Genomic DNA, 11,714 nt, shown 5'->3' with positions numbered 1-11,714 from the left:
CGACCCCTCTCGTTCCCCGCCCGAAACTAACGATATCACCGTTATTACCATTGTTAGGTGTTTATTTTCAGAACCTAAATCCTCAAGAGACCCAGAAACATGAGTAAAAGAAAGATCAAAGCTTTAATTGACACAGATAGCGACGACGAGGGAGGGAGCGGCTCTGACATTGACTCCGTAAGTGCCGTTTGTTTACAAGGTTGGTCTAAAATGGTAGGCCTATAATGTAAGGTAGACCTTCTAGTATGCCTCCTAGAAATGTTGTAAATACCTCACCTGATTTCTGTAAATTCTTCGAATGATCTCGTCTGTACTGCATCATATTTATTCATGGTAGTATACCTACTCCCTTTCTTTTTGATCGGTCAAAGTATTCCTAGAATAGCTAGGTGGTACCTAGCCTAGTACTAGGCTAGGTATCAAGTAGGTATTCTTGTTCGAAGCTCATCCTTAAACTACCATACACGTACGCCACCGGCACGTTGATATCATAGCGACTGGCACGAACTGGTCAGTTTTTAACGTGTATGGGAGCTACCTACTATTGATGCCAGTCCTGTCGAGACTGGCCTGCCTGTCCCGTCGTCCTTTCAGCATGTTGAACTGACTGGCGGGCCTTGCTGCGTGTGTGGGGAAATATGTATGATACTTGTTTAGAGTACTCGGACTCAATCGCACTACTATTTCTTTATGGGAGTCGGGGCAGTAAGGAATAGACCAAGGAATAGAGAGAGAGAGAGAGAGAGAGAGGTAGCGTCATCCCCATTGAACGCTGTGGTAACATAAACCAATATATAAGGATAGTTTGCACTTACAGGGGCCCGGCCGTGTAACAACCAAAACAAAACCTGATTGCTCCGTACAGGTAAGTATAGTTCGACCTCAACCCTGCACGACCCGTCGATGCCTTTTTTCTTGCCTGAACAAACGACCCTGCCAAGAATCATTAAAAATGTGGATAAGGCGCGCAGCACCAATCCACCACGCAGAAACTAGTAATTCACGAATTTCCAAAATAGAGCCGAGAAAACAGTGTTTTTTGTTTTCGTCTAGCCGTCATCTTGCTTGTATTTTTCCGCTTTCTAGTCGAAGCTCACCGCCATCTATCGGTGGGTTTTGACTATAAAAGTGGTCGGAGGTAGGCTGGGCCCCTTAAACAGCAGGCGCTCCATTTATAATTTTTACCTGTTGGTCTTTTAAGTTTTGTTATAATACAGATACTGACAATGATTAAAAAATAAAAAGCAACAAAAAACAAGCCATATATAATTGAAAACTTGTTCTTTGTCCTGGTTGGCTAGCTATGAGTGACGTCACTAAGCTTCTCCCCATTTATACCATGCTTGTCATCTTTCAGCTGTCAAAGCAGGAATGCAGTCTTTTTAACTGTGTTGACATTTTTAACAAAGCTAAATTATGGTGTCTTTTGCTGCATAAATAAAGAAAAATAAGGAAATGAGTAAATTTTCATTTCTTTCCAAGGAATATTTCCACGGTGATGTCATGTCTGTAGTATGCCGTCTTCACCCGTTTAGCAAACAAATTCCTGTCAGTGAGACTTGAAGTAATTACATGTGCTGTATTTCATTTACTGTTAGAATTATAATTATCAGTCCTATTATCAAATTACAATTACTAATAAAATGAATATTAAATAGAAATAAAGATTACAATTACCTTAAAAATGTGTAATTAATTAAATTTCAATTAGATTATTACAATGACACCAAGCCTGCCATTAATGCACAGCCCTGGTGTAAAGGGGGCATGGCCTAGGCAAGCAAGAGATGCTGACTAGTCAATTTCCTTTGCTTCAGATGCAACCACCTTTCTTAAACCCACCTTGGAAAAGACTACTGCTGAAAAAGGATGTTGCAGTCAGTCAAGTACTATTTAACTCTGTTTCATTAGTGAGTTTTTGGACCTGTACAGAACACTTCCATGGTTTTGGAAAATACAAAGTTCAAAATACTCCAATAAAGTAAAAAAAAAAAAAAAAAAAAAAAAAAGCAGCCTATGACCAATTACTGGAATTAGGGTAAATGACTGAACAGCCACATAACAGCCACCTCTCAGAATGCGGCCACTTCCCGAAAAAGCGCTGACGCTGAATTATGACATTATTTTGTAATTTTGGAGAAAACCCTTACTTTGAGAGGAACGTAAAGGTCTCATACTGCCAGGATGGCCCAGAACTCTTGAATGATGCTCATGGCAGCAAATTCAGGTACTTTTCCAGGATCAGTGGCAGCTATGTCACTACTCGTTCACTTACCCTATGTAAAAAATTAGATGAAGATAGTACAAACATAGATTTTGTGAATTCCAAAATTGCCGCATTTAGGGGATCATTTCAGAAAGAGTTGAAAAAACTTGGCAATCGAAGAATTCAGGTTCAGGAGAAGATGAAGAAGTATGTAATAAGGGTAAACAACCAGGTGGCAACATGTTCACTCAAAAAAGATCTCTTTAAATCTTGAAGCAAATCATTCAAAAGATTGAAGTTTCATCAACAAAATGAAGTAGGTAAAACTGGTATACGAATTAAAATAAGCATGTGAAGTCTTCGTAAAACATGTGTTCAAGACAGTGGTTAAATTCAATGTGGCGTCTCTTCATGACTAGAACAAATTGTCACTCATGTGGCGGCCATGTCCTTCCCAGCCTTCCCAGTGCTCATTTGAGCAATCAGTGCTTATATATGTAACGTTTATTGATGTTACTCAAGATTATAGTTGTAATCAGCACAATGAAACAACATTTTGTTGCCTATACTAGTGAAAGTGTGAGACGACTTATTCCCAGGGTCATGTTTTGAACCGAATTTGGTGATTTTATCCTTACTGCCATCACGACTGGAACTCCTCGGTGCTTATTTAATAGTAATTATACACATTTTGTTCTTAATTCACTCCAAATTCCACTTGAAATACATATACGTGAGAGTTTGTTCACAGCGAAACCTTGGCGGGAAGAATTTTTTACCCTTATTGTACATCTGGCTGCCAAAAACAACGGTGACCAGACGACACATTAGGAATTTTTTATGACAAAAATTTTGAATTTTTTTGCCAGCACTTTTCATTGATGTAAGTCTACTGAATTTTTTTACTTTTTAAAATTTTTAATAATTATGGCTGAAATAAATGTAACTTTTAAGGGTTGCATGCTAGGAATGGCAAATGGAAACCTCTCTACCAGTTTAGTGGAGCTTGACACAGACGCTGATGCCTTTACAAACTGTTTCCAGGAATTCTAGCTGCCATAGTAATGCAATAATGATAAAATTGCTCTAATATTTATGTATATGTATTACAAATAGATACTCTAAATTCACTTATTTCCACGGTTTTGTGTAAGTCTTATTCCCAGTTTGGAAGGTAAATGCATGCCAGTTGGCAACAGTTCTTGCTGGGTCTTGAGTCAACATGTTTTCAGTCTTATTACTTCTGCTGTTTAGGTAGGTATGTCCTGTTTCTATTCCCCCTGGTTTTAATTTGTCTTATAATTTTTTTTATATATCGACGTTTTAATGTCATTTTGTAAGAAACCAATGAAAACATCTGTCATGAAACGTTTGCATAATAAACTTGTAGGAACAATGCTGCCTTATCCCTTCTTCTTCGAGATTGTATCCTGAGTTGAGAGTCACACTAATTTGATATAGTATATATGTAATGAATAACTAGGATCATGAAATAATAAGATGTGATGCATGTATAAATAAAGGCAATGCCATGGAGGAAAATGAAAAGCAAGAACTGCCGAGATCTTTGCTGTAACGACCCTTCAGGAAAGGCAAGACTGATCAGAATAATGAGAAATACAGTACAGGTAAGCATATATAAAAGGACATTACAGGATTAACAAAAGGTCATGGTCACTTGTAGACCCTCATACTGTACTTTGTGTTTGTCATGCAAGAAGCATGATTGTAATTTGTAACCAGGCTAGCCCATGTAGTCAGTGTTGAGTCTGGCCTTCCAAACAGCCAAACAGTGGGTGAAGTTTTCTCAAAAAAAGAAGAAAGAAAAAAGAATTGGAGCCCAGTTCTCTGCCAGTGACACTGACCTCTTTTGGGATAATGAGACAAACTCATTATTTCAAGCCCAGAAGACAGAAGAGTCTCTGGTTCCTTCTGGTCCCTGGCCAAGCTTCCACCTGCTCTTAGCTACTCTTAAGGGAGTGGTTTCTCCTTTGCTGTCTCCTACTGCATTGTCAGTAGAGAGCTGGTGGAGAGGAACAGATGACTGGTTTGACCACTTCGGCAGTCTCCTTTCACTCAGAGGGGGAGTTGTCCTCCGGTGAACACCTCCTCCTTGGGCCAAAGGGAAGTCTAGCAGTTGAATATCACACATATTCAACAGGCCAGAGGCATGGGACTCTCATCCTCAGCTCTGTAAGAGACCAGGAAGAGATTCCCAGGTGGGTAGAATTTCCAGTTGGTTCAGAGATTACTCAGAGTCCACCCTCCAAAGGGTAAGTCTATGTAAAGACCGAAGGTGTTTATATTTACGGCACACCTCAGCCACCCCTCATTCCGGTCCCTGGGCTGAAAGGCTAAGTGGAGTGGAGACCAACAAGTGGGTAGGGTCCCCCCCCCCCCCCCCCCCTTGTCGAACTACCAGCTCGCATTCACAATCATAATCCTATGTAAAGATTGTCAGGTTTGTATGTTAGGAAAAATACAAATTACTTTAAAGATTGCAATTTTTTTGCCTTTAAAAAAAAAAAAAGGTGAAAGTGACATTTTCAGTCATGATAATGTAATTCTGCAAAATTTTTGGAAATGAGAATATTTATACTTAATAATTGTTTATTTACATAGCTTTTTCAATTGGTGGATGGTACAGATGTTTGATTTTCTAAGTTATTAGTACAAATGTTATTGGATTGTCTTTTTATTGTTTGTTATGCTTTTCAGGAGTTATTGGCATTGGCAAAGAAGAAAAAGAAAAAGCGCTCTGGAAGTGAATCATCAGGGGGTTCCTCTCCAAAACAGGCAGCAGCTGCTCGTACCAAAGTCTCCTCTGATTCAGACTCTGAAACCAGTGACTCAGACTCTGATTGGGATGCACCTAAAGGGAAGAAGAAGAAAATGGTAAGACTTTGCAGTAGTCACATGAGTAAGGTTAGAATTATTTCATGGCATAGGTTAGATAGGGTTGTAGAACAAAAACAAGCCTGTATTTTTTTTTTGCGAATGAAACAGCCTGAAAAAAACTATTCAAATTTGGTTTTGTTTTAATTTTTCACATTTTGTTACTTCCTTAGCCACACACAATGTCTAACTGTTTTTATATTATCTATAATATACACATACAATTATTCCCTGTAATTTATTATTCATCTAGGTATTATTGAAATTTTTAGAATTACACATGCTAGATCATCTTCTTTGGCTAGGGGAATAAGATACTGTACCGTACATAGGACATTCATTCATGTTAGTGTTATTCTGACAAAGTAAGCTTGGGTAACAAGGCAATTTAGCACTAGAAAGAAAAATGTGTGTGAAAACAGAAATTATATTAGAAAAATTCACCTCAACCATATGAGATTGAGTATTATGAGTGCCATAAATTAGTGTTGTAATCATATCAACATTTCACATTTGATATTTGAATATACAGGCAGTCCCAAGGTTACGATGGGGGTTCCGTTCTTGAGATGCGTTGTAAGCTGAAAATCATCGTAAGCCAGAACATTGCCAAAAATCCTGAGAAAACCTTACTTTTAATGCTTGGGGTGCATTCAAAACTATGTAAACTGCATTGTTATTGCATTTTTCATAAAAAAAACCTTCAAATACTGATCATTTTACATTTTTGGTGTCATATTTCTTCTGCCAGATCAGCACTGTAGGCGCCATAACCCTGGAAATAATTTCTGATGAATATAATTGAAAAGCGCCTTAACTTCGAAACGTCGTAAACCGAACCCGTCGTAACTTGGGGACTGCCTACTTATACAGGCAGTCCCCAAGTTACAACGTTTCGAAGTTAAGGGGCTTTTCAATTATATTCATCAAAAATTATTGTATTTGAAATTTTTTTTTTTATGAAAAATGCAATAATGCAGTTTACATAGTTTTGAATGCACCCCAAGCATTAAAAGTAAGGTTTCATACATTCAACTTCCCTGTCAGATATATACTTAGCTATAAACTCCGTCGTCCCCGACAGAAATTCAAATTTCGCGGCACACGCTGCAGGTAGGTCAGGTGATCTACCGGCCTGCCGCTGGGTGGCAGGAATAGGAACCATTACCGTTCTAGAACCAGATTTTTTCTGTCGCCATATTGTAAACATACGTTTGCGGTACCTCCTGACTTAATTTTCGTGTTTCATCGCCATCGATCTTCTGGGCTGTCTTTTGCAGGGAAGTACTGGGTCTTTGGCTCGGCATACGCTTTTATTAACTTTTATTAACTTTTATTAACTTTTTAATGAATTTGGCTTCAAAAATTTCAAAGAATATATGACGTGTAACTACCGAAATTGTCGGTAGACACTCACATAGTTTGCAAGAATGGGAAATATTAATATTTATTCATTAATACGTGTAATAAGTGTTAGAATTGATTGAGGAAATATACTGACTTTCTACTTTAGGGAGTCAGAAAAGAATATAACTAGAAACGCTTCCTTTAGAAGTTTTATTCGCTACTCGTACTAACGAGCAGTTAAAGTATTAACAGTACTAGTAGTGTTGCATCCTCATCACCTTCTTATTTCATAGAAACTTCAAATTCATAATTGCAATTTGAAGACAAGGGATGTAGCTCAAAATGCGAGCTATTAAAAGGTAAGAAGTGAGTACAGTGTTCCCCATGGCAGTGGAGGGTGCTTCTGATCGGCTCTGTCTCACTCTCAGGTCTAGACCTCTTCCAAACTCACAAGCAAAGAGGAGAAGGAGTGTTGAAAGCCGCACGGAGGTTTCAGAGAATCCCCACCGGTCAGGCGTCCCCTCGGCAGATTCTGTAAAACGTCCCAGACTGCCAAGTTCGCCATTGGAAAGGCGTCCTAAAACAGTGGAGGGTGCGTCCGATCGGCTCTGTCTCGCTCTCAGGCCAAGACCTCATCCAAGCTCACAAACCCAGAGGAGAAGGAATGTCGAAAGCCGCACGGAGGTTTCAGAGAATCCCCACCGGTCGGGCGTCCCCTCGGCAGGTTCAGTAGTAGCGTCCCAGACTGCCAAGGATAGCCGTTGGAAAGGCATCCTAAAACAGTGTTTTTCGTTATCCGATTCTTCATCGAAAGGAAAAAAGGGTGGAGTTCTGACAAGCTATCGAGACCTTCTAAAAGAAAATCTCCAGCTTGGGATTCTAGCCCGGAAAGTTTTCCGGAGGACTATCCACCTGAGAAGAAGAAGAAAGAGATTTATTCATCAAATCCTCCTTCCCCTAGATCGGATACGGAGAAAGAAGACGCCACTACGAAGATCCTAAGAGAAATGCAACAACAGATATCTTCGTTAATGGGAGTTTTGAAGAAGGATCCTCCCAGGAGGAAGGATCACTTCCTTCCCGTTAAGAAATCCCGTCCGATTGAAGTCTTTGACAGCTCGGATGAGGCGCCTGCCAGGCGCAAAACGCCAACAAGGCGAGAGGATTCTAAAGAAAGACCTGAAACTCCTACTAGGCGAAAAGCGCCTGAAACGAGGCGCAAAGCGCCTGAAACGAGGCGCAAAGCGCCTGAAACAAGGCTCAAAGCGCCTGAAGCGCCAGAAACGAGGCGCAAAGCGCCTGAAGTGCCTGAAACGAGGCTCAAAGCGCCTGAAGCGCCTGAAACGAGGCGCAAAGTGCCTGAAATGAGGCGCGAAGTGCCTGAAGTGCCTGAAACGAGGCGCAAAGCGCCTGAAACGAGGCGCAAAGCGCCTGAAGCGCCAGGAGCCAGGCTCCAAGCGCTATGAACCAGGATCTTCATCGGAAATGGAGTTAGAGGCGGACCGAGAGGCTCCTCTTTGGGAATTTTCGCAGGATCATTTTTCACCTGACAGGGTCTCTAGATGTCGCACAGGCGGCCGTAGCCCTTGTCAGGATATGCCTGATTCTGCGAAAGGTGAAAGACATTCGAGGCCTTCTCCTGATAGGGACGGGAGTTGTCGCACAGGCGGCCGTCGCCCTTGTCAGGATAGTCTTAATGCAAGTAAAGGCAAGAGCAAGATCGGCCTTCTCCTGGCGGGGACTCAAGATGTCGCACAGGCGGCCGTAGCCCTTGTCAGGTTAGAGTCGGTACTGCTAAAAGCCCTTCACCTTACGAAAGGAGGCCCTCTCCTCCGGTTGCTCATTCTTCTCCCAACTTGATGGACAGGAAATGGAAGATAGATCGGAATTGGAAGCCAATAAGGGGGCAGGTCTCTCAGTTTATAAGACCTTAGCGACCTTTTTTATTGAGAGAATTAGTTCATTATTAGTAAGAGGATATTAAAATCATCCTCCTTCTAAAAAATAATGCAACCAACCATTTACAGAAAGAGTGGCAATCGTTTGGAAATTGAACAAGATTCGTACGAGCTCTCATTCATTGATTAGAGGCTCTTCCAGATAATAGAGGCGTAGAATACGGCCTTATCTCCAAGAGAATAAAAGCTTGAGAGATTCTCTTCGATCCTCGGTTGTCATTTGCGATCTCTTTTGACTAATACTAGTTCGGGTTTATTGACGAAAAGAACGAAGAGAGTAAGATTTCCATTCTCTCTCTGCATCAGAGAGGAAAGAATGTAGTAAGAAGATTTGGTGTATACGACTACTGAATGACAAATCATATACGCATACCATAGTTGCCTTTGTGGTTTGCTACGGAATTATCTATATCCTTACAGGAATTTCCTAGTAAGGACTTCGCTTAAAAGGTTTGTTACGACAATACCTACTCAGCTTTGGTATTTAACAAAGGTTGTTTGGCTCAAATATGCATTATTGAGAGCTTCCTTAGGCTCGAGAATAATTTTATTATATTCCTTCATTGAATGGAGTGACTGGCAACTCACGAAGAATGTAGCCAGGCAGCGAACGAGACGGCTGTCATTGTAAGCCAATACAGTACCATCCAGTTCTCGGTCATGATCTGTTGGTTACATCTCTCTCTCCTACAGGATCGAATGGTTAACCGTATCTTCCCCCTACAATCATGGACTTAGCCTCGATTTGAGGGGATTTATAGGCAAACATGAATAACATGATATTCGTTTTGCTAAGGAGTTTTCAATAAAAAGATCCCTTGTAACCTTGCGGTAATGTTTACCGCAATTTAACAGGTTTATAGGAATGAGACAACAATATGAATTTAATGCAGTAGAGCTATATATATTATTTGATGCTCTCATGCTTACGGAAGCAAAATAATGGACATGCTAACTTTTCGATATAGTGAGTTATTAATCGAAGGGTTCGGTAACCTCTCTGACAGCAGGCTCGGTAACGGCACGGTTCGTTCCTGATTTCGTTCCCCGTCTAACTGGAGGGGTGTTCGATCCCAAGGAGGGACGAAATGATTTTTTTTCAAATCAATTTGACTAATTCCACAGCTCTCTCATATCTCAAGGAGCATCGAGAATCTCTTTGTTCGCCCATGTTCGCGTTAACAAGAGAGAACCTGTTTGGAACACAGACACGGAACGTAACGATCCTTAAGAGGCTTGCTGCACGATGTTGCACGTCCGTGAGAACCTTCTCGATCGACGATATAACTATTGACTTATGTCTAATCTTAGTTGGAAAGAGAGTTGTGGAAACCTGTGAGATGTCTTCTTCCTAGATCTCTTCGCAGGGTGGAAGACAAACAGGCTTCCTCTAGACTGCTTCCTTATTCTCGAACCAAGAGAGGTAGCAATATACGCCATTTTTAGTTTAAATGGGGAATAAACTTTAGTCTTTTTTCCCCTAGAGATATAAATTCTTAACAGATATTGAGATAAATGGGCATCAAAGGAAGAGAGGATGATACCTTATGCCTCATTTTGGCCTTAGAGAGGTTGGATTCACAGAAGTCACGTTCTTCTCACAGCATGTTTTGGAAGGCTTTCCAAGAGAGTCTGGAGATTCTATCAGCATCTATTATAATTGGACCTTAACAACCTCTACACTCTAAGTCTGTCCGCGTGCAGACTGACCAGAAGTGGACATGAATGAGAGGATTTTTCAAGGTAAATGACAATAGTCATGGCCAAGACATAGAATTGCTGCAGATCGTGCTAGATGGAATGAGGAAACTGTCCTCTTCCGATACCTCTGTGAACCACATAGCGGTTTTTTCTTCCCTTTCAGAGGGAAGAATCACCTTTGTATATTTCTGCTATCAAAGAACGCAGTAAAAGGCTCTACTCTGTCTATACAAGGGGAATTAGAGATAGCAGAGGATTAAGATCTTCGGGATCTTATACGATACCTCAATACGACAAGAGTAGGATATCATGTACTTCGAATGGGATCTTTTGTGGCCTCAGATTCCGTGTTCCGACAAGATGGAACTGCTCCTCATCAAACTTCTTTGAGAAATTTTATGAGGGAATTCTTTGTTTCTCTTGGCCCTAAACGACCAAGAAGACAAGTGAATTTTTTGTGCATTGGAATCTCGCATCAGATTCAATGGAGACTCGGCAATGGGTTCTTGCCAGCATAGTATGTCTGGCAAAAGAACTAAAACCCTCTATTCCTGACTCAACGCTTTCAGATAGAAGTTTCGTTGCCCAGGCAGGGTACTTACGTTTTCACCTACAGAAGAAGAGATGGTTTAAACGTTTGCCTACAAAGTCTTTGGGATGCTATGAGGGCTCGAAATGCTTCCCAGAAGGTATTCAGAGGGATACAATAAAGAGCTAGAAATCAGGAGTCCTCCCAATTTCAGCTCGGAGTCTCCTTCGACTTCCAAGCTCCTTCCCTTCCTTTGGACAAGGATGGGGAAGATTCTGCAACGAGGAACTTCATCAACAAGTAAGAAGAGATCTCGTTAGCAACGGAAGGATTCAAGAAGGATCCTCCTCGGAGGAAGACTCTTATCTCTCGTACTGTTAGATGTCCTATCGTCTAATGGATGTAGTTTACTACAATCACCTCCCCTTGCCGGAGAGGCCAAAAGCTCAAAGTGGAAGAATTTCTTCCACCCTTCTCCAATCTCCTGATAAACTATTGTGGAGGTTCAGGACTTTCAGACAATGTAGCCCCAACCAGGCGCCAAATGCCAAAACGGGTAAAAAACGCCAGAGGCAGACAGTTTCAAGGAACACTGTCATTGTCTGATGAAGAGAAAGAGGGGGCCTCCAACCTAGCGCAGATGCGCTAGAGGCGAACAAATCGGACAGATAAGAGTGTCCGATGTGGACATCGCCAGACATCCTCGAGACTCTACTAAGCTCGAAGCTCCAGCAAGTGGAGAGGAGTCAGTCAGGCGCCAGGCGCCAAATAGTGCCAGTCTGGAGCCAGGCGCGAAGCTACTGACAGGCGCGAAGCTACTTCCAGGCGCGAGGCGCCAGCCAGGAGTCTGGCGAAAAACGCCTTCCAGGAGCTAGGCGCCAACCAAGCGTCAGGCGTCAGGCATGTGCGATTTGCCAGCCAGGAGCGAGGCGCCAGGCAAGCGCGAGACGCCAGGCAGGCGCCAGCCAGAGCCAGATGCCAGCCAGGCTCTAGGCTTCATCCAGAAGAGATCCTTTTCAAAGAAAGCCCTGGTCGTCCTTGAAACAAGTGTGATCGCTAAAGCACTTCATGATTAACT

At 41.7% G+C, this 11,714-nt stretch overlaps 1 protein-coding gene across 2 annotated transcripts in view; it reads left to right on the top strand.

Moving 5' to 3' along the window:
* The first annotated feature begins 39 nt into the window (after positions 1–39).
* LOC135218198 (RNA polymerase-associated protein RTF1 homolog) overlaps positions 40–11,714 on the top strand; it is a 122,247-nt gene continuing 110,572 nt past the window's right edge. For both annotated transcript variants that reach the window (XM_064254360.1, XM_064254353.1), the window contains exons 1-2: positions 40–177; positions 4,925–5,101. In XM_064254360.1, the coding sequence (XP_064110430.1) occupies positions 100–177; positions 4,925–5,101 (255 nt within the window). In that variant the 5' untranslated portion in view covers positions 40–99. The remainder of the gene's footprint in view (positions 178–4,924; positions 5,102–11,714) is intronic.

The sequence above is a fragment of the Macrobrachium nipponense genome, chromosome 19, assembly GCF_015104395.2.
Source record: "Macrobrachium nipponense isolate FS-2020 chromosome 19, ASM1510439v2, whole genome shotgun sequence".
Lineage (NCBI taxonomy): Eukaryota > Metazoa > Arthropoda > Malacostraca > Decapoda > Palaemonidae > Macrobrachium > Macrobrachium nipponense.
Note: the sequence above shows the minus strand (reverse complement) of the source record. Positions and strands in the feature narration are given on the sequence as shown.